Consider the following 23,881-nt stretch of genomic DNA (forward strand, 5'->3'; position numbering starts at 1 on the left):
TACAGCTGGATTGCATGTCTGCTGTCTCCTGAGATATTCCTGTATTAGGTCAACTTAACGTCCACAGACAAATAGCTCCTTTCTTTAATGCTGGAGAGTGCCTGAGCCACACTGCAGGTGTGTATTACGGCAGGTGCATATCAATTAGACACAAATTAAAACATCAGTGAGGCACAGGATCTGCCCTACTGCTGTTACACAATTGTAATATATGTTCCTTTACCTATCTTTCCAGTCAATTTCTTCAATTCCCCTTCAGGTTAATGTTGCTGATGGCACTCACTTGATTTTCTTATTACTGCTAACATTTACCTAGAGAAGCTGACACTGGAGATACATCCACTTCCACAGAAAGCCAAAAAGATGTTGTGCACCTAAGCAGTTGATTGAATGTAAGCTTAATTCAAAGCCAGGGTATATATTTTCAGATCCAGGATCTATCCTTTTCTAAATCAAGGTATAATTTTTCCACACTTGACTATGAAGAGAATGCCAATGGACATTTAGCTTCCTTAAAAAAATAGCAACCAAACAAGAAGAGGTTTCTGTCTGAGGCCCACCATGGCAGATTAATTTGCCCACCCCCATTAAACTAAGTCTTAACAGTAGTTTCAATGGAACATCAACTATTGCATTGATTATAGAACAAAAGGCATCATCTCGAAGCTGCAAAACAGCTGCTACACACACGCGCACTCTGTACAGAGCAGCTCACACGATGCAGTTTATCACTGCACGATAACTGTTATCTGTTAGTAGATGTACATCAGTGCCATGGCAATAGCATAACTGATGCAGTCAGAGTATATCCTGAGCTATCAATGTTTTTCTTTTTGATTTAGAAATATGATGGGGTATGTACATTTGATCTTCCTATCTACCTTCCTCTTGGTTTCCACGACATCTGAAACATGTAAGTCACATTTTAAAAATACTTTCTGAAGAGGTTTATTCTACAGAAATGTGTATAGCCCATAGTCCCTTTCCTAACTCCCCTCATATGTCTCACTGTGTTTGCAAGGCTCATAAGTGGAAATGCTGTTAGTATGGTGTGCTTGGGGGTACTTGTGTCTGATGTAGCTAATTTAGGTGCCTGAATTAGTAAGTGAAGCGGTATGCAATGTCAGTGGAGAAGGACTACTTCTTTAGAAAGAACCAGAGCACACGCCAAGTGTTCACCATGCAGAGAGACTCACCGCCTGATTTGTGCACCTATGGATCTAAAGCCAGGTGGTGACAATACTCCCACAAAGAGTCATTTTTTTATAGAGATTCTCTATTTTGTTCAGCTATGTGGTTACCTACTCTCGTTTTCATGCTCCCTTATCTAATGTAGCTCTTCAGCCAATCTCCATATTTGTCCCATCTCCATCCTTGCTTATTTTATCATCTTTTTCTTCTCCAAAATGTAATTTGACTTTCAGATTAGCATTTCTGTTTTCAGCAGCCAGTTCACTATTCAGATGCCTGGGCACTTAAATATCTGTCAAAGTTGCTTGATTCAAGTTTCTCTGGACAGTTTCAGTGTTCAAAAGTAGAAATACACTCAGTTTAAAACAAACAAACAAACAAACAAAAAAAGTGCCTTACTCCTATCTCCTTCCTCTTTTTTTTTCCTTTCATGTGAGTGTGTGTGGTTTGTCTTCCTATGCTTCTTATTTGTCTCTCATTCCTTTCTGGAATCCTTTCACCTTCCCATCAGATTGTCTTTTCAGTGTGTTACATTTCTTTCATTTTTTTTCCCATTTTTGTGAACTTCGGAGAGAAACTCTTCTGGCTTTTGTCTTGTTTGTTTTTTTGATGATCTCATCTACAGGCTTCCTCCTAGTTTTTTCTTCAGTGAAAGAAAAAAACTATTGATTTCCTTTTTCTATATTAAAAAAGGCAGAGCAAGAGCTCTTTTCTGTTGTGTTAATAGATATTAATTATACTGAAGTAAGGAAAGCTGACTTCATAGTACAGCATTAAAGCCAGTGGTTTTGTTTGTGTTTAGATTCCTGTTTTTAATAAAACTAAGATTTCAGGCAAAGATTTACATAAGAATTTCATTTCAAGAAATTACTGTTTTACAATTAAAACTTCATATTTTTAGTGTATCTCTGATTTGAATCTAGGGTTGTTTTTTTTTTCTTTTTTTTCTGTCTCACACATTAATTACTATTTTTGCAAACAAATGGCTCCATAACTCAAGGTAAACAATTGTTTTTCTAGGGAAAAATCCAGTGAGAATAAATTTGCTGTGTCTAATCTCTGAAAACTCAAGGAAGGTAGTTAGAGGCACATGACTGACCTACTGATAGGAGAACTGCCAAGTTCTCCTCTGCTTCAGTGGGGCTAATGTTTAATTAATCTGAGATTTTAATCTTTTGATAATTTGCAGTTGATGCATTGGAAGGTGAGGCTTTAGTTATAAAGTGTCCCCGATGGAGTTCATCTGTGAAAGTCACCTGGTATCACACGAATACTAACAAAATAATTCCTGCAGAAAAAGAGGGATCAAAAATGTTTTCCTTGGACCGATTTCTTTGGTTTCTGCCAACTTCTACAGAGGATTCTGGAAACTACACCTGTGTTATACATTTGTAAGTGCAATATTGAAACGTGAAATGTGTAAGACTGGAAAAAACATACATGTTTTAATAATACAGTCTAATTATTATCTGTGGAAATTATGCAATTTTTTAATAGCTTACACCAATTCATGTAATTTTTCATTCTGCAATTGCTATTTTTATGACAGGTTGTTAAAAATCAATCTGTGACTGAACTACAATAACTGTCCATATGTTTATAAAAAACAAAACTCACATTTGTTACCGATATTAATTGTACTCCATATAAAAATACTATCATTGACATACCTTTATTCAATTTTTGAAGTTTAAATAATCGCACGAAGTCGTTCAACATGAGTGTGCGCGTGCATCCAAACAAGCAAGGAGTATGTTTCCCAGGTCAGATTCGTTACCCAAATGACACTGGAAGAGGAAAAATTGTTTGTCCTACAATTGACAATTATAAGAATGCTACTATCATCCAGTGGTATAAGGTAAATAAAACCCTCATCGTGACAGTTGTAGATCAGACTATCATGAGAAGCTATTAAATAAAGCCAGATGAATAAAGTTTTTTTTTTTTTTCCAGGATTGCAAACCTCTTCAGGGAGAGAGATACTTCAAGGGAGAAAAATTTATTTTTATTAACAACCCAGGAAAAGAGGATGATGGTTATTATACTTGTAAATTTATCTACACTCATAAAGGAAATGTGTATAATGTGTCAGCAACAAGGATTTTCATAAGTAAGGGTAAGGCAGTCATTCTGTGTCTTGCTGAGACAAAAAAGCCTGATGTCTACTCAGAACAAAGGAAGCTCCTTTTGTACATGACAGAGAAAAATAGTTTCTGTTGGTTTGTTTTATCTTCTTAATGAAACTTTAGATCAGCTTTTTTTTTTTTTGGTGAATTTTGTGGATGAGGATCCAAATGGAGCAAGATAGGAGTAAATTCAGACCTAGTAACATTCAGCTTTTTATTAAAAGTCTCTGATGACTCTGGTTACATACTGTGGTTGGTAGGGTTGTCTGGTAGCGCTTATTTCTGACATGAAGGGTCTTCTCACTGGGGTGCCACAAAGCTCTGCTTTCTGTTTGTTCAAGGGGAGAATTTGTAGCTAGTGAGGATCATCTGGTTATCACTGGATCACTGATGTGTTGATCTCAATACCTTCTGGTCCATCTTTATTATCTTGCATTTATTTGATAGTAGGGCTGAAAAAACTTTTAGATTTATCTTGAGACAAAATGAGAGCTATATATAGAGAGAGATAAAATGAGAAGAGCTCAGTGATTACCATGTCTTTTTTTATTTTGAACATAGCCAACATGGCTGAGATGTGTGGACTTTGGGATGCCTCTAGGATGCTGTCTTCTCAGGGAGGCTTTGCATTTAGATGGTGGTCAGGTGGGCATGTAGGAATCAGCAGCTCTAGATTGTATCAACTTGCAAGCCTTCAAAATGTGTCTTCAGTTCTGCAATCAGATCAGTAGAAAAACAGTCAGAAAGGCTGTTGGGGGTTTGGAGATGTGGAGGGAGGCTTGGGTTTGATTGGTCTGTGGGTGGGGTTTTTTTTTTGTGTGTGTGTGTGTGTTTTGGTTTGTTTTTTTTTTAATAGATAATGTTAATTTGCAGGCTGACATCAAATCTTTTTGCTGTGGGGAGGCACCCAGTTTTGTGGGCAGAATGCACATTTGGAGCCTGACTTCCTTTTCGTTGGACCCAGCTAATGAAAATGAGAAAGTTAGGATGGATGTTTTTCTGGCATCTGCCTGGGAAGCAGAGGGTTAAATGAGTTCCTGCAGATTTTTTAGGGAAATGTGGCTGTGGCTTTCACAGAGGTGGCTTGGGACAGAAAAGCTTAGTGAGGGAAAGGATAGCAAGCAATGTTTTTGGAGTGGGAAATATGAGGCAGTCTAAAGGGCAAGAAATGAAGAAAAATGCATCAAGTGAAAAAAATCTGAAAGATCTAATTCAAGTCAAGCGGATGGAGGTAGTTTGGACCGGTCCATAACAATTATTAGTGGGACAGAAAATTAATGTGTCAGAGGAGAAGTAGTATTTCCTCTGAAAGCTAATGATAAGGGATGCTGAGTGTCATGGCAGACTGGTGTAATGGGAAGTAGTTTTGTGCAGCAGCGGTGCAGAGGCAGCAGAAAGAGAGGCCAGGGAACCAGATGTGCTCAACTGTCAGGCTGCAGAGAAGGGGGAAACAAAGGGCAACACAGGCAGGCAACTGTGGGCTAGAGGGTCGGCAGTTCAGATACTGCATGAAAGTACATATTAACTGTTTTCGTATAATGGATATGAGTAATTTCTCAACTATCTAAAGGAGTTTTTAAAATCTCTTTTTATAAACAAAATAAGCAACTGAGAAGACACATAAACCTATAACTGCATTTGCTTTTTTTTTGCATTCAGCAGCTGAAACATTACTTAGGAAACTAAAAATTTTCCTTACTCTTTATGTACAAAGGTAAAAGTTAAATAAATGGGCAGAAAATATTTAAACTATTAACATGTACAGACTCTCCAGGAACATTTGATAATAGGAATAAAATCAGATGATCCCAACAGACATGTGAAACACTGTTGTAGTGTTAGTTTGCAATTCTGCTTTGGGATCTTAAGATATTAACTGTACAAATTATAATTACTATAATACAAAATGCTTCTTCACAATTTTCTAATATATACTTTTTTTCCTTTCTTAATTTCTAAAGCAAAACACTCCCCTCTACCTCCTAAAATTTTATTTCCAAAAGATAAAGATGTAATAGAAGTGGAGCTTGGTAAGTATGGTCTTTAAATTGTTTTTAAATTGTTTTTAAATTAACATTTTGTGATGGCCTAGGAAGCATGGGGATCTTCAAGAAGATTTAATAATGGAATTTGTCATTACGTTTTTACACCATAATGTTTACCAGATTTAATTTACTCTAGGCACAGTGATGTGAAGTTAGATATAACTGATGCGTTATTTAGGTATTAAGCAGCAACTAAAGGGGGTTTAAATAATCCATTCTACCCTTGTTAGGATAGACTAGGATTACTCACACAGTCAATTGTTACACCTCAGCTGAAGGGATGACAGTGTCCATCCACTTCAAAGAGGGCTTTAGCTAAATCCCTTGAAGCTGCTTGACGAAGGATGGATTAGTCTTGCAACTAGACATATTCCTTGTTACTTGCTGTTACAGTCTGGAGAGAGTGGCTGCATCTCTGTTAATGAATGAAGGAGAGCAAGGTACTTGTTGCTGGCTCTGAGGCTGTGGAGCACTGCCTGGTTCATGTCTGTGTTGGCTAGTGTTGAGCAGATATGCGTGGTTGGAAGAGACTGGGAAGGCTGAAATTCAGGGCCAAGGAGTGAACTTAGAAAGAGCAGGTTGGAGAGCCCGCAATGCAGAGCTTGTTGCCTGGCTCCCTTTTATTTAGGACCACAGGTGTTCTCAGTGATTCAGATTTGCCCTGTGTAACTTGCAGCATCAAAGCAAGGTACTTGTGGCTGTCTGATGTGCCACATACTCAGAGAGTTGCCATGTTGACTTGCAAACCCATTTGTTTTATCCCTCTTTCCCCTAGTTGCTTTGTCACTCAGAATTAGGTGATCTGTGCTCCAGGACCACCTTTCTCTAATAAGATGCTCAGTCTTTAGTGCTCTGTGGGCTCTGCCCACTCCTGTGGGACAATAAGTAATCTGGCACTGCTTGCAAGGAGCAAATTCACTTTACTTTAAAAAACTGTTTGCTGTACTGGATCTGTTGTCTGCTATTTGCAAAACTAAAGGCATTTCTCCGTGCTCCCTGACACCAATTCAGAATGTAAGTCATTACATGTCTGCCCTGCTTAGATGCAGATTTACATGGAAATCATTTAAAGTGTTTTAATTATACCTTCTTCCAGTGCAACAGTGACTCTTACTTTGAATAAATATTTCATAACGACAAATACTTAATAAGTAATTTCCTGTTTTAGTTTTGCTTGTACTGGTTTACTCTACTTTTGTCCAGCTTGAATAAAATCCAAGATAAGAATTTGCACACAACACTTCAGTGAAATTAAATTATTTTATTTCCATGTACACTTGTGTGTAAACCAGCATTTACTTTCTATTTTCCTCAGTAGGTGATTATGTGGGTTAAGCATCACAAGTAAAGTCTACATTGCCTTCATCATAGCAAATATAAAGAATTCCTTTTGTAAACCTTGATGTTGTGTTAGCTAATTTGTTAAAATCTCCTTTTACCATTTATTTTTCGGTCTCTTAAATGTGTCACCTTTTCAGAAAAAAAAAATGTCAGAATTGTTAAGACAAAACTCACAGATGATATGAAGATTTGCAGAAAAAAATATGTTATGGGGAAAATAAAATTATACTTGTTTTTCATCAAGAAATATTTACATCTCTGTATCTTGATTAGGTGCTGCTTTGTCTCTGAAATGTCAGGCCCGCCTGGGGATTAAGAAACAGCCAATAGCTGTTGTCACATGGGATGTGGATAACATCTCAGTGAAAAACTTAGATTTGCCAAGATTTCATGAAAAAACTCATTTGTAAGTACACATAACACAGAATAATCTTTATTCTATGCAAACTGTGCCTAGACATTAAAGCCAAAGGTACTAGCTCTTTCTCTCTCTGTTAGTTTTGAAGGACGTGAGCAAGAATATTACAAAGAGACCACTTTGCATATTACTGAAGTAAAAAAGGAGGATCTGCAGGCAAATTTCACATGTGTAGCAATGAACGAAATGCACAACACAAAGGCCACGGTGACAATGCAACTTAAAGCACAATGTGAGGGTAGGATTTTCTTGTTTTCTTTTCTTACACTTTGCACTCAGTTTGAGATATGATGGTGTTTTTATTTTATTATTTGTTTCTGTTAGTAAGAAAGTTTCTGTTAGTAAGAAGAAAAAACAGTCTACTTCCTCCCTGTGTATTCAAGCCAATGTGAAAATTCTCGTGGCTTCATTAGGACATGAAAGTCAGAATCATAGAGTGGTTTGGGTTGGAAGGGACCTTTAAAGGTCATCTAGTCCAACCCCCCTGCAAGGAGCAGGGACATCTCCAACCAGATCAGGTTGCTCAAAGCCCCGTCCAACCTGGCCTGGAATGTTTCCAGGGATGAGGCATCTAACACCTCTCTGGGCAACCTGTTCCAATGTTCCACCACACGCATTGTAAAAAATTTTTTTTCCTTATATCAAGTCTGAATCTACCTCCTTCTATTTTAAAATCATTGCTGCAGCAGGTCTGTGTCCTTCTTATGCTGGGGGCTCCAGCTCTGGACGCAGTACTCCAGATGGGGTCTCATGAGAACAGAATAGAGGGGCAGAATCACCTCCCTCAACCTTCTGGCCACACTTCTTTTGATGCAGCCCAGGATGTGGTTGGCTTTCTGTGCTGCAAGCGTGCATTTACCCAAGTGCTTGAGGTAAACTGTGCTGCAGGGAGGGCGTTACTGAAATGGTATCAGTGAGAGATTAAATATGCAGAGCAGGACAGTGTATTAGCCCTGTGATAAGAATATCCTGTTTCTAGGTTATTTCTGTTTGGTGACAAATTCCACTTGCTTTGAAGGTATGTGGTGCACTTGGATTTGAAGCACACTGTTATAGTGCAGTCTGAGTACAAGATACTCAGGCTGTAGAGGATCCTCTGCAGATGAGAGTTCGGCAAGGAACTGACCTCTCCTTTGGTCGTCAGTGTTACCATGCATTGTGAGGAGCAGAGATTCATCTTCTTTTGAGAATCTAACTGTTGTTTCTACTGATGAACAATGGCAGAAAATAGGCGAACTTTAAAAGCAAGAGTTTCAGCTGCCACTTTACCAGTTTACTTACCTTCCCTCCCATACCCCATCCCCTGTAGTGCCTTGTTTTTTGACTGAATGTTAAGTGGCATGACTAACTTCCGCAACATCTGGCTTTATCCTCTCTCCCTCTGAGCACCACTGTGTTCACTGTGTGCCACACAGAGGTGTGAATAACACTTGGGAGGCTTTCCTGTGGTTTTGTTTCAAAATTCATGATTCTATTAATTTCTGTTAGAGAAGGAAAATTGAGATCAGTGAATGGTGTGGAACTGGATCGTCTTTAGCCCCTATGGGATTTTTTTTTTTTAAACAGGGATAGATAGATCTCTGAGAAAGCACTGTCACCAGCACCACTGAGTTTGATTCTTGTGGCAGAAACTATTATTGTGTCTGTGAAGGCACAAAAAGAAGCTGCAATCGATGGTTTCCTTTCTTATCCCTTCAGATATGCTGAACCACCAAGGATTTTGAGAAGAAATCCTAAGGTCTTTAACAAGGATTAGTTTTCTATGAGAGAATGAAAGAGTAGAATCAAGTGTACTGTGATCACAGGCTGTGCATAACTCCGTGTCCTGCAGTATTCTTGACTGTTCATAACTTCCTACAGGATTATGATTTCAAAGCATAGAGCGATTTCCTTGCCATAGCCTAGACTAGAAGGGATGTAGGTGAATTATAACAAAGGATGGGGCATCATTCAGCAGGACAGCACCAACTCCCCCCAGAAGAAGGTGGCAGGAGATGTTTTGATTGAATATTACTAAATGACTGCAAGCCTAACATCACTTAGGAATCTGGGAATGCATCAGCTCTGCACTAAATTATCTGAGTGCGGGAATGTACTTGCAATGAGGAGGAAGCAAACTGAGTGACAGTTGGTGCTCACTCCAGTTCAGGCAATACAAGTCCTTTGTGCACCCCATATTGCAAACTGTGTGAAGGAAAGAGCGTATTTTATATGCTGTATTCATCAAGTGATTCATTAAATCTATTTTCTGTTGTACACAACTCTTATTTTGTTTTTATCCATAGGTCTCCAGTAAATGTTCATGAAAGCTCTTGACTGTGACCTCCCCTTTGCTGCTGCCTGTGTTGTGTGGATGTCTGTCCCCTTCTCCTTGTTGCTGCTATTGTCGAGATGCCTGCTTCTGCTACTCAGCATTGTTGGTTAAGCAATGCTACAGCCAGAAATGGTTGTGCTCTGCTTTAGTTTCCTTCACTCACTCCTCACACAGCTGAGCAATATTTATGTTAAAACAATGACAGCTTGCCTCTGAGTATAATAAAAATGCTGTAGGGTTTTCTTGTGCCTCATATCTTGTAAGCATGCAATAAAAATGTTACTCTATGTCTTTTTTTTTTGTGTTTTGTTTGTTCGTTTATTTTTAATTAAAAAAAAAAACAATTGTGATTTCTTTACATGGTTGTTTCTCAGTGTTTCCCAGAGCACAAATTGTGTCCGCTAGCTACTATACTGTTAATGTGCTTTTTACACAAGTTCCCGCTCTGTATTCTGATTTTTTTTTTCAGGGCATTTAGTATGAGTTACATTATCATCATTTGTAGCACAGATCTGTGATAAGAAGTAGGAGATGAATAGGTGTTGTGCCACTTACTACTCAAATCAGTCAATCTTGGGGGTGTTTAGTGAGCTAGGTATATAATGTTTAGCTGCACAGGTGACAGATTAAAGGAGGAAGCAAAGACACTGTGAGCAATTGCATTAGAGTTGCTGTTCAGTCTTACAGGAATAGTCTCTGTCTTCAAAAACCTGCTGAATCAATGACTTGACTCACCACATGGAAATTTTCAACGGTAAACAGGAATTAAATTTATTTTTCTGAGTCATAACCAAATACTTTAAATCCTAGTTCATTGTTGGCATTATCATTATAATTAACCATAGCAATTTGGTTTGATAACAATTGTAATCTACATAAGAACAAAAAATTGGCAGAGAAGAGTGACAAGAACAGGAGGAGTTTCTTTCACAGTCAAGAGTGTCAGAGTTGTTTGTTTTTATCTCCATGGAAAACAAAAATACTCCATTAATACTTCCAGGAACGGATGTCATTAGCAAAGCTACTTGACATTTCACAGGAAAAAAAGTATATTTTCCAGTTAAGGATATATGCTGTGCACCCATGTAGGTATTCACCTAGGTGTGTAAAGAAGAATGCTGTATTGTGAAAAAAGTGCCTGTCCCAAGTCTTGTGGTTTTTTTTTTCCTTTTAAGAGTGCTTATTTTTTAAGATAGGAAATAAATGCTTCTAAGCGAAGCTGATCAGCTCTGTAGAAATGAGCTACATGACCCAAATACCTCAGTTATCAGGAGTAATGCAGTGCAGTCAGATCCTTTTGGTGTGATTTGGTGATATTCAGACTATGCACACTATGTCTTTTAGACACAGAGAAATCAGCCAAATTCTTTGTCTGTTTTAACAGAATAATTTAATAAGGATTTGGCTATGAATTTTGACAGTCTCTGCAGAAATGTTGTTGCTTTCATTAGGAGTTGTTACTGTTCCTGCATCTTTCAGCTGCTGGTGCTCCTGCATTCAGAGGTTGCTTTTCCTCCTGCTGAGGAAGATCTTTCTCCATTTTTTTTCTTATCCACCCCCTGCCCAGTCTTTGATCACCCCTAGTCAATACAGAACCCATCCTTCCTCACTATTTCCCATCCTTTCTCTCCCCTCTTTCCATGAAGCTGTTTAGTATCTTCTGACTCCTTCACCAACACTTGTTCACAAACACATTCTTCATGCCTCATAATACCACTTTACAGAAAATATAGACTGTTTCATTTCCTCCAGATCTTTCCATCCTATATCTCCCTTTTTAATTCCAGAGATGGTGATCATCCCACATTTTACATTCCCTCTCTGCCACAAGACATGTCCTCTTACGTGCTCTGAGATCATCTAGCATAACTTGTGTGGGGTGCCTCCAGTCACTGTAAGGCTAAGGAATTTGCAAAAACTTTTAATTCCCTTTTCTTCCACCTTTCCTGACAAAGATGTAGCTCATCTTGCTGAACACCTGGCAAGAGGCAGTGACTCTGCCTGCCAGACTACTCCCAGTTGCCCTCCACAGCTGCTTGGTATCTCTTACGCTGGAAGATGCCACCTCTCAAGAATGAGAAAACTAATTTGCTGCAGTGTTCAAGCCAGTTCAGCTCATTGATAACTGCAGTGACTCAATGCTCACAAAAGTAGCTCTGCTGGCAGAATGGGAGGAAGCTGTTCCTCCTGAGACAGAAGCAATGAAAAGTAGTTGGAGAAATGCTGAATTCAACTCCTTCTACCAGTAGAGCTGGAGCAGGATAGGAACATCTCTTCAGCATGTCCTTTAACTTGTCTGCTAGGGAATACACAGGCTGTCTGAATACCTTCCAAGTCCTTCCCTTTTTATTAATATCTAAGCTTTTAGTTCCTCATCTTGATTTGGGACATCAGCTCTGTTCTTCCTCAAAGAGATTTAATGCCAAGTCTAACCTTTTGGCTCACATCTGTTAGACAGATGTGGATAGCAGCTCCAGACCCAGATCTCTGCCTTTACTGTCTGGAAGCGCGTCCACCTTAGAAGCCAGAGAAGTTACAAAAAAAAAGCTATTCTTCTAGGGTTTGTCTGGAAATCCTTCAAATGTTACTTTCTGACTTGTTTACTCTGGCTTTTCCAGTACTGTTTCTTGTGAGCTGATAGTTCTGTATTTCCATTGCTTATGAATACAAATAGCATTAGAAGAAAGTCTGCTCATGAACTCTCTGCAGCTAGATGATGCAGCAAAGACAAACAGAACAACAGCATCTGTTCAACCTTGATTAGGGCCTCCAAAAGTGGCTTCTGGCCCTTGCTCCCATTGTGCTGAATATAGCTGATTTATTCCAGAGAAACGAGAGGCTGAGTCAGCCTTACTGGGAACTGAACCTGCTCTTCCAAGAAGGCTCCTGTGGGGTTCTTGTCTGATGCTTTACAAGCTCTATAAGCACAGGAAATTTATCATTTCTTTTCCAGCCTTGGTCTAATCCATGCAAAACCAAATGTAAACAGTGGGTTTTTTTTAGATTTGTAATTGCAGAAGTTGTTTTAATCTCTTTCTTCTCTGGATGTTTTATAGATACTTAATGTGTTACATCAGTATTTGCAATGTCATGGCAAGCATGCTCTCAACAAATGAAAAAATAAGAAACAGTGGTAATCTTTGATCCTTGGGTCATCCTCACCAGGTAGTGGAAAGGCGTTTCAGATTTTGTCTGTGTATGCGTATATTGACCAGGAAAACAGATCAAATAAAATTTGAAGGTGTGCACAAGGACAAAGTTCCTTCATGGGCACCACATGACATTGTTAAAACTACAAAACAACCAAACTTTGCTATAAAAGAACTGGTTGTTTTCTTGCCCACTTCAATCTTACGAGAAGGTGGTTTCCCCAGATCTCCTAGTTCTGGTGAAGTAGGCTTCGTCAAGAGCCTAGTGTTTCTTTCTCCATTTAAATGACAAATAAAGAAACAGAAAGAGTGTTGCAATAAGGGCACGGACTCCATGGATGGTGTACCGGAGACCTAAGTCTTTTATCTCTTTTCTCAGTTACACGCGGAATGCATGTGCTTAATCATCTAATTCAATAGGTAGCAATATACTGTTCACGCGCCTTAAACTTCATTTGGATTGGTTATAGATTTTTAGTTGTCTTTACTATTTTTGCCTTTGGTATTTACTTATCTTGTTCTAATTGCTGCTTTTTTTTTGTTATTGAGCAAGTGGTGTTCAAGGACATAGCTCAAATTCTTCAATATCAGACAGCTGTGCTGCACTCTCTGTTCCCACCAAACAGTGTGAAAACCACGTCAGATTTACTGTCCACCCTACCAGAGGAAGGGGAAAATGTACTTGTAAACTCTTTATTTATATAGCTTTTAAGTGGAATTTCTCAGGCACTAATATTTTTAGGTTTCCTCCATAAGTACTAATCAATACACTGCCTTAATCAACATTACCCGGAGAAGCCAGGTAATCTGTAAATGTCAGTATGAGACACTTCACTGCTAGATATCTTCTTATCTTCTGCAAAGTCCAAGAGAAAGCTCTGAAATTGATCCTTGGTAGTGGTCAGTGCCTTCACCTGGCAGCTTCCTGGCTGCATACATACAATGTGCAGCATTTTCCAATCATCTGTCTTGCTGCCTCTTCTGTAGAGGAAATGGAAACTGTCTCTTCAGCCTGCTGTAAGATGCACCTCCTCAAGTGCCAGTGAATGGCCTACTGCTGCAGCCACATGTGTCTTGAGTGTGTTTTGCAGGCACAGGGAGGAAAAACCCTGAACGTCTGATCCCTGCTTTGAATGCGCAAGGCTTGGCTGGGTGGAGTTGCTACCAGTACATGCAATCACCCTCCATGGGTTGAGTTGCTGTGAACAGTCTTTACAGAAAGAATACCAGAGTTGACCTCCATGTTGATGTCACCAGAATGATTGTATTTAAATTTATACGTTGCCAGCATTCAAAGGAATATTTCTTTTCTCAGCTAAGATAATTTGGAATTTGTAGCACACCTCAAATCTTTTTGTAGCACTGAGGAGACACATGCTTCTAGTGATATTCCAAGCCTGGGCGTTGCATCTGGCAAGTATTATGTCTGCTATACCATAGTAAAATGGTATATAGGTGGGTCCTTTTATGCATACGTAATGCACAATCTGGATGTTTTCATGTGTATTTCTTTGGGAGTAAAAGTTCATCACCCAGTCTGATGCCTCTGGGGGTATATTTTTTTAAGGCAAGCATTTCAGTGATCTGAATCACAGAAAAGTCCCCAAAGCAGCTATATTAAAACAACTGTAGAATGATAAGTTGTTGTGCTGGGCAGGAATAATTAGGTAAAGAAGATGGACTGTGAATGAAAGTTCTTAATGGACTTAGTTGTCAGAGAAAAATTGTACATGGAACTGCTCTGAGTCTACAAGTTAAAACAGAGTGGAGTAGATTTAAGTATCTTTCATTTACTTAGGAAAAGATTTCTACTATGAGCAAATTATCTATTAAACTTCCCTCCAGGGGAATAATGAATCCTCTTTGGGTAATTGCTGTATAAAGCCTTTGATATTTTAATTTCAAACTCGGCTATTGGGAATTCATAGTGTTCTCAATACTGAACTCTGGGTGAATTCAGTATGCCCAAGACATAGATTAAAAGTATTTTCTTCAGCTTTGTGGCTGTAACAGTCTGTAGATAAAGCTTCTATCTTTCTAGTTTAGAGAGAGCACAAAATGACCCTGTTTGTACTTCCCGTCATCTCTTGCTGCAGCAGAACTAGGTGTCATCTAGAGGATGCACATATCTAGATTGGCTTCTGCTCTGTGAATCACAGAACAAGTGGAAAAATGGGCTATTAGGGAAATGTAGCTATCTGGGCTGTGATAGAAACATAATTCTCCCCTAGCAGAGTGATAATCACAATCTTGTCCTAGACTAGCTGTGTGCATACGATAGCACATCTAAGCCATCCTTACAGAATCATAGAATCACAGAATGGTTTGAGTAGGAAGAGACCTTTAAAGGTCGTCTAGTCCAACCCTCCTGCAAGGAGCAGGGACATCTCCAACTCAATCAGATTGCTCTGAGCCCTGTTTAACCTGACCTTGAATGTTTCCAGTGATGAAGCATCCACCACCTGTCTGGGCAACCTGTTCCAGTGTTCCACCACCCTCAATGTAAAAAATTTCTTCCTTATCCTTCCTTATCATTGATAAGTCTTCATCTCTGAGGTGGAGGTGGTCAAATGCAAGAGCTCTTCCACAAGGGAAGTTGGAACTAAAGTGAGTGGCTCCTTTCTTTGCCAGTCTTCCTTACTCATCATTGTTATTTTATCATCCTTGACCTTCTTCAAAGGAAAAGGCAAAGGAGAACATCATCTGCCTCCAGCACAGTTTATTTTATTTTTGTGACTAGGACATGTTTTGTTTTCCTGCTTGTTTTGCGTACTTTGTTCTTATCTTGCAGATTTCATTATTTGTGCATGTTTCTCTGTACCCTGTTTGTGCAACCCTGCAAGAAGCCTCCGCTTGCCCTTTTGTAGACACTTACGGTTGTCATGCGTAGGCTTAGATGCCTTACAAAATGCTTGAACACTGTTGCTGGTTGTGTTATTAACAGTTTTATGATGTTACAAAATATTCAAACATTGTTGTCAGCTATGGTATTTATTGTAGGGAGGTCTGGATTCAACAGAAGTAAATATTAACTATACGCTGCTTAGTATGCATCTAGTTTAGGGGTCTCTGTATTGGCTACCCAGTGAGGGTAGGAAAAAGCTTTGTCATTTCTGTGGTGAGCTCCTTAAAGCTGCAACAGAAATAAGGATATGGAAGGCTGAAGCTTCTTCACACGGGTTTAACTGCTCTACAGCTAACAATATGTTCCTCTTATTTGCAGTGGGTCTTCCTAACGTCCTCTTGATTGTAGGATCTCTAGTTCTGCTATTTGCAATAGCAGCCTCTGTTATCCTTTATCAGTCCTTCCGAGTTGATATCGTCCTCTTGTATCGGGAGATATTTCAGCCCTACTCAGTCAAGGATGGTGAGTAAGAACTGAGCAAGGAAGTTTAAAAAAAAGGAAAAAAAGCAGATCATATGGAAAGGAATTTATTTTGTAGTTGATTACTAACTCATATGATACCTGAGCCTGATTCTTCACTTCCTCATGTCTTCTCAAATAATCTAGATAACAGGGAAAAAACATTGCTCTGGTAGTGCTTTATATTCCCTTGTTTCCTGGGTTCTGTAGTGATGTGTCACATAAAAGAGGGATTCAGTCCTGGTTTCATGGGTTTTTTTTAACCAAAATATTTGCCATGAAACATTGAAGGACAGTGAAAATCCAGTTCACATTGCTATTAACTGTACTTGTTATGTGCTCTCTGAAGCAAAGTAACCATCCAGCTGGCTCATATGTTCACAGGCATGTGTTAGAGCAATACAGTTCTCATCAGCTGAAGAGCAATGTACCAATGCTGTGGAAGATGCTTTGCAGTGGAATACAGCCCATCCCACTTTAGGGGTGGACTTCAGCTCAAGATTTAGACTTCTAAATTTAGTCACATGCAATGAAGGTGCACACATGAAAGTTCCCATCATAGAGATGAAACCTGGAGACCTGAGACCGGGTTCAGTTGTCAAACTGTAAGCAACTGGTGCCACTTGAGCTTCCTTAGGACTTAAGAGAGACCTGAACCTCTCTGCAGTGGCAACTGGAGGGCAGGCAGTGCCCAATGACACCATATGGCACATGTTTTTAGATGACCAAATCCAGCTCCTCATCAATAAAATCACCTCAGCTAACTAGGCACTGGAACTTTGCATCAGCAGTCTAAACATGGACGTCTAGAGTAATTTAGGATGGCCAGAAAAATGGACAGGTAACACAGATCTGCCGGATGTTGCAGACTTCTGAAGCAGGGGCTGGAAACCAGGCAGGGTACCATAGGAAGTCTCAAATGGCACTAGATGCCTATGTTTAGGCAACCCAACTGGGCCTCTGGCATTTACATGAGAGTAATCTTAATCTCTCTAGAATTCATTAACTGCAATGGCTAGTTCTCCACTGATTGTAGCAGGACTTTAGACACCTGGCTTTCATGTAGACACCTAAATTTACATTTTTTAAGTCTGAAGCTGACTTCTACCACAGACATCTTCATGGTAGATACCTACAGCTGATCTAGCTACTTTTGTTCTCTTTAAAGAGGAGAGAAGTATGCTTTTTAGGGCAGTTTCCATTGAAGTATATTTTATGATGAAATGAATCAGACTCTGGAAATGGCAATTTCTTTTTTGCTGTAAGGATGGTCTGGTCAAGAACTCCAGATAGCAACAAAAGAAGCGGTAATGTCATCTCCACTGGAAAGAAGGAAACAAACTGTTTGGGATTAGAAAACTAATGCTAGAATGGAAAACATCTGAGAGAAATGAAGAAAAGAGTGAAAGAAATATTTGACTTTGACTTGGTCCTGACTGTAAGACTACTTCCCGAGGAAACGAACTTTTCACTCAGAAGTGTGATATCTTGTGGGAACGATGAGTAATTTCTTCAAGGTGGAAGAATTTAAGTGGAATGTCTTGTCCTGAAAGACAAAGGCTGTTGACAGTCTGTTGTATCATTGAAATAACAAATTATGAGCCTCATCTCTATTTCATGCTAATATGCATTGATCAATTGAATTCTTACTCTATCTGCTTTGGGATACAGCCTTCACAACACAAAGGTCAGGTTCTCCAAAGTTACAAACACTCAGGACATAACAATTGAGAATGGAAAACACCAGATGTGCATGGTTTCTGATTTCCAAACATGCATCCAATGATACACATTGTTCAGATTAACAGGAACTTCTACTTATATCTATTTCAAAGACAGATATTTTTATTTATCTTCTAGCTGTTGCAATAGACAGCTCTAATTCATGTTAACACAATACACTTTCCTCTTGTTTTGCCTTGCAGATGGGAAGATATATGATGCATATGTAATCTACCCTAGAAGCCACACCAATGAAGCTAGTTTTGTGGAATATTTTGTTTACCAAATCATGCCAGATATTCTAGAAAATAAATGTGGATATAAACTGTGTATTTATGGGAGAGATATATATCCTGGAGAAGGTAAGTTTCAGATCAGAAAATGCACCGAATTACTTGTTAAGTTGGAGTAAATTGTGCTTCTAGTCCCTTTTAGGAGGATAGGAGGTCTCTTCATGTTCCTGAGCTGGCTGCTCATCACCTCAGCAGCCGCGTGTCTGCTCTTTCAAGCAGGGTGACTTGCCAGTGTGCTAAGAAAAGCAAGCTACAGGGCAGGGGCACAGATTGTTTATCATCTTTTCCAGTCATGCAGGAAATGTGACCCCAAGCGCGACTCTTCTAAACATACACATGCTCTTTGGGTAGTGTAACTGCATAGCCATTATCTGGGCAAAGCCACAACCTAACTGTGCATGAGTAGGTATACAAGACATGGAAGAGGAGAAAAACACAAACTAAGTTCAGGAATTAACCTTGCTTTTATCACTCAGGATTTTTCAACCCGTTATGAGGGCGTTAGAGTCACAGGAAGTTCAGCTTCCGTTCACTGACATGACCTACTTTCACTTCGTACAATTCACAGCGCTCATTTGGGAGAGTTGGTATTCTTTATTCCCATTTCCTTGTCTTCCAGAATGGAATCATGTTAATTAATCTGTGCTGATTTCTGTATGGACACCTCTACACTCTCTTTTACTGCTGTCATCTAGATGCTATCTGCTTTTCTCCAGAGCTGACTTGTCTGTTTTTCTTGTGCTCTGGTTATTCTGTGGACCAGATCTTCTCTTTCTGTCAATAAGCAGGCATGAAGCCAAAGCTGGCACATTTTCTGTTACAAATTTCTGAAATCATCTGGATTGGGACAGGCATCCTTCACCTGCCCAGAGCTGGGCTGAGGCCTTTAATGTCCTTCTCTTCTGGAGAGGAGCAAAAGTGCTGCCTGGCCTTGAGAAAAGCCACTGTAACAAGAATGTAAACAAAGCTGCAGGAGTTGTGGAGACAGACGATTCCCAGATCCAGAACAAGGAATGAACAGCAGCTCACAAAGCTGTCAATGACAAAAACACATGTCACCTCTTTGAGTGATTAAGGACGGCACAATATTTTGTTATGGGACAGTACTCTCAAGCTGTGGTTTATGGATGGGAGTCCTGAAGAAAATGGAGCACGGCATGCAACTGAGGTGAAGACTGTGGGACTAAAAAGGACTCAAATAAGTTGGATAAAAACAAAGACATTTTCACTGTACAAAGTCATGAATGGATGCCTGTAACCCAGGAGTGACAAACTGAAGGCTCAACAAGCCAGCCTTCGACAGTGCATAACTTTTGTTTGACTTGTTTGGTCCGATTTAATCAAAACTCTAAAAACGTCCTGAGTGTTGACCGTTGTCCTCCTTTTTCTCTTCTTGCCTACTTTCCCAGCCTTCTACTTTTCTCATCCACTTTCATGCCCCAAAATGCTTTCATTTGGGTGAACAAACTACTCTGAACCTGTTTGCCACTGCGAATAGTTAAAAGTTCTCTGCTTCCGGACAGATGGACTTTACCCATACACTACCCACTCTTGTTTATCTTCTGATCTTGAGCCTTTCATTATCAGGTTTCCAAATCCAAAATGTTACAATTAAAATATGCTAAGCATAGGAAAACAGGAAATACCACTCTGAGTTATTGTGATCCTTTCTGAGCACGTATCATAGCATTTGATGAATCATATTCTTCACTGTAAAACTTAATGCATATCCAGAAAAAAAAAAATGCAGTGAGAATATGAGAATATAAATTGAATTATTATTTCAGGACATGCTTATGACACTTAGTTCCAGAGCAAAGCTTTATTACTTGAAATTTGTATTCTTCCAGTAAAAAGGAATCTTAAGCAGAATTATTCAATTGATAAACTACACTGCATAGCTGTTGGACTCCCATTACACTTCACTAAACTCATGGTCTTTTTGTTTTCTGGCCTTACTGATTAATAGCGTTTTCTACAACCTAACAATTGCCTGAAGAGGTGCAAATGCAAATACTGCCCAGCAAACCAAGAAGTTTCACCTACATCACCTTCTACTCCATTCTTCTTGTGGTCCTATTGCTCTGCCAACTGCATTCATTGCTGCAGAATCTAACTGAATACTACTGGAGCTGCTGTATCTGTAACACGTGAAAACACGAGCAAATAACAGAGGAATTATCATACTTTACTGGAGCAATGTTCGGTGTAGCCAAGTGTCCTATCTTCAGCAGTGGCCATGGGCAAAGGACTGGAAAAGTCTTTAAGAACAGGGCAAGCTTATATTATACTTCCACTAATGTACTCTCCCAGCAGTATGTGAAATTCAGATGCTTGAATACTTACATGTGATAGTTGCTGAAGGATTTTTCTTTCACAATATTTTCTGTCAATTTCTGAACTCATATAAACTTCTAGCATTCATAAAACAGGTTGCAGCAAATCCCTCGGTAAAAGCACCTATAGCATGCAGCCCCATCTTTCCTCTTGCTACAAGTATGGCATCAGAAATTCAAATGGAGAAGTGAATACCTTCCCAGGTTTGTGGTCTTTCAGTCCTTCAGGTTTGTGGACTGCACCTCAAAACTGAGAAAGATGTTTTTTAAAAGTGTTTTTATTATGGGAACTAAACATATGACAGTACCTGCTTACCTCAATTTTTCTCACCTTCCAAAGCATTTATTCTCCTAACATCGGGAAAATTTAGTGAAAAAAAAAGAAGAAAATTAAGGGAGTTTGAATTGGTGAACATCACAGAATAGCAAATTGTTTTCACAGAATACGCTCAGACACAAGAAATAGGATGGAGTAGTCATTGAAAGAGTTCTCTTCCTGACCCAGGAGCTGAATAAGCTGGGCATCTCTGAGACTAAGAAGACACTTGCAATGAGCTGGCAGCCCCCAGCAAAGGAAAAGAGGATGCATACACAACTGGCTGATGACATCTGCATATCAGTGGCTTTGTTAAGTAATTGCTATGTTGAATTTTCCTAGCTTGACTCCCACCTCCTTTCTTTTGGCTCAGCGTCACATGCTCCCACCAAAAAAACTCCAGTGTTCATTCTACAGGCCACAGGAAACTCTTTCACTGGATGGGCATTCATCTGCGATCTTCCTCCCATAGACATCACAGCAGGTCATCAAGAAAAGCAACTCCCAGAGACTTGATGTAGACCTTTCCAAGCTGACACAGAAGTTTCTTCCATAGCATGCTGGCTCTTGAGTTTCCTAGGTTCAACACCTCTGACATCACAGTCCCAGTTGCGGTTGATCAGCTCTCCCTAACAGGACAGTGGGAAAGAAAACCACCTTTAGTCACCCTAAAAGTACCCTGCAAGTCTTAGTTCACGGATTCCAACACAATGCACAGGTTAGGGATAAATTAGCATGCTATAGCTTGGGAGAATTAACACTTCCTCTACCAGTAAGTAAGCCTCTTAGAAGTCACCCAAAAGTCTCCAAATGACTAGCGTTCATGGGTAGGTATGACAGGATCAGTCTATAAAGCACTAAACTTGATAGAACATGATTCCTTATGTGGAAACTACTGATCAAGCACAAATTTGATGCAATCCAGATCTAATGAACTTGGCCCTAGATTGTCGGATGAGAAATTCCTAGCAATTCTTACAAGTGAAAACATTAATGTTTCAACCAAGGAAAAAATTTGAAAGGACAAGATTTTGGTTTTGTTTTGTCTTGTTTTGTTTTTTTCTTTTTCTTTTTCTTTTCTTTTTTCTTTTTTTTTTTTTTTGAAGAGCTTTTTCTTATGGATAAACTGTATGAGAGCAAAGTGAGACAGAATTTATTTCTAGTCAAAAAGCAATGAAAATGAGGTGCCTTATAACAGAAATTTCAGGATCTCATAATTTTCTTGTATATTCCTAGATACAGCCAGTGCAATTGAGAAAAGGATGCAGAAGAGCAGACGGCTGATCATCCTTCTAACACACCAGCTGATTAATTGTAAAGAACCTGCATATGATCAACACATTGCTTTATACAATGCCCTCATTCAAAACAATATGAAGGTGATTCTGCTGGAAATGGAGACAATTGGGACTTATGAGAAGCTTCAGGAGTCTCTTAGGTTTATTATTCAACAGCAAGGTACAGTCAAATGGAAAGAGCAGCACACCGTGCATCCACAGTCAACCAATTCTAAGTTCTGGAAACAAGTGAGGTACCTCATGCCACTGACACTCAAGTCCTCATACTCAGATAATGCTGGGTGAACAACAAGTCTGAGAAAATACTGGCATGCTATCAAGAAGAAGCACATGCCTGCAGCTCCTTTTTCTTTCAGTATGTATGCAATTTTACAGTCTGGAAGTCTGGCTGTGTTTTTAAACTTTTTTCAGTCCTTCAATAGAGTAATGATAAGGTAAACTGATGGAGGAGATCTGGGGAACTGAGAGAAGTTTTTATAGGTATGGGAGTTTAGCAAATAAATCATTCTAGGCTGTAGGCAGAATTTTGCATGTCACAGGAAACAAAATGTACCTATACACTTTCTATATATAATTGTGCATAAAACTGAAAGTTTCGTTTCTGAATAGCTGAATGTTCTGCAGGTTTGCTTTACCTTTCTAATGCAGTTGTTCAAACACAAATAACTTCTGTATTATTCAACCAGAAAGCATAGTGTGTATTATTCAACTAGAAAGTATAATGTTGTACTTTTGTTCGTTTTTTTTTCCATTTATTTTTCCATTATTTTTCCATTTATTCCTTTTTGATTCAACAGTAATACTCATACTACTAAATTTTATTCTTCCTTTGTAGGGATGCCTCAGTAAAGGCTCTTTGAAGACTGATGCGAATAGAGCTTTTTTTTTTTTAAAAAAAAAGCAGTGTTAAGGAAAATAAATGCATGCTGATAAATATGTATATGCATTATTAGTATTTTATATATATTAAAATGAATCTCACACAAAGAGGAAATGTAAATATTTCAAGTGCAACAGACGATGCTGTTCCTATTGTTATTATCTCCAGATAGAAATAACATTTTAAAATCTAGGGTGTTTTTTTGTATACTGATATCATTTCTTTAAGCTACTGAAAAAACGAGACTGTTTTTAAGCACGGCCAGCAGGTCGAGGGAGGTGATTCTGCCCCTCTACTCTGCTCTGGTGAGACCCCACCTGGAGTACTGCATCCAGTTCTGGAACCCCCAACATAAGAAGGACATGGACCAGAGAGGGTCCACAGGAGGGCCATGAAGATGATAAGAGGGCTGGAGCACCTCTCCTATGAGGAGAGGCTGAGAGAGTTGAGGCTGTTTAGCCTGGAGAAGAGAAGGCTCCAGGGAGACCTTATGTGGCCTTCCAGTACCTAAAAAGGGCCTACAGTAAAGAGGGGGAGAAACTCTTCAGCAGGGTCTGTTGTGGCAGGACGAGGCGTAATGGTTTTAAAATAGAAGGAGGTAGATTTAGACTGGATATAAGGAAAAACATTTTTACAATGAGGGTGGTGGAACACTGGAATGGCTTGCCCAGAGAAGTGGTGGATGCCCCAACCCTGGAAACATTCAAGGTCAGGTTGGAAGAGGCTCTGAGCAACCTGATCTGGTTGGGGATGTCCCTGCTCCTTGCAGGGAGGTTGGACTAGATGACCTTTAAAGGTCCCTTCCAACCCTAACTATTCTATGATTCTGATTTTTAAAACAACTAGTATCCACTTTTTTTTTTTCCCCTCTTTGCTTTGATCTTATGCATGGTTATACTTGCTTCTGTTAGGGAATACCCTGAGATGCAAAGGTCAGAGGAGCATGAACAGAATGTGTTCTAGTACAGATATCCTTGCAAACTTTAATTTTTTAGCTTCTTAAAACCAGGAATTTTCTTACTATCAGAGAAGGATTGGTTTTGAGCTTCAGACCTGCTACAGAGCTGGACTTAAAAAATGAAAATTAG

General features: G+C 39.2%; 1 protein-coding gene across 1 annotated transcript; it reads left to right on the plus strand.

Moving 5' to 3' along the window:
- The first annotated feature begins 843 nt into the window (after positions 1 to 843).
- IL1RL1 (interleukin 1 receptor like 1) lies at positions 844 to 23,881 on the plus strand. Its single transcript, XM_086740844.1, has 10 exons — positions 844 to 913; positions 2,381 to 2,582; positions 2,881 to 3,049; positions 3,145 to 3,307; positions 5,279 to 5,347; positions 6,977 to 7,109; positions 7,202 to 7,359; positions 15,808 to 15,951; positions 17,874 to 18,032; positions 21,852 to 23,881. Exons 1-10 carry the CDS (start codon positions 847 to 849, stop codon positions 22,196 to 22,198), a joined length of 1,611 nt encoding a protein of 536 aa, XP_086596970.1. The 5' UTR covers positions 844 to 846; the 3' UTR covers positions 22,199 to 23,881.

The sequence above is a fragment of the Chlamydotis macqueenii genome, chromosome 1 (genome assembly GCF_036417535.1).
Source record: "Chlamydotis macqueenii isolate bChlMac1 chromosome 1, bChlMac1.mat, whole genome shotgun sequence".
NCBI lineage: Eukaryota > Metazoa > Chordata > Aves > Otidiformes > Otididae > Chlamydotis > Chlamydotis macqueenii.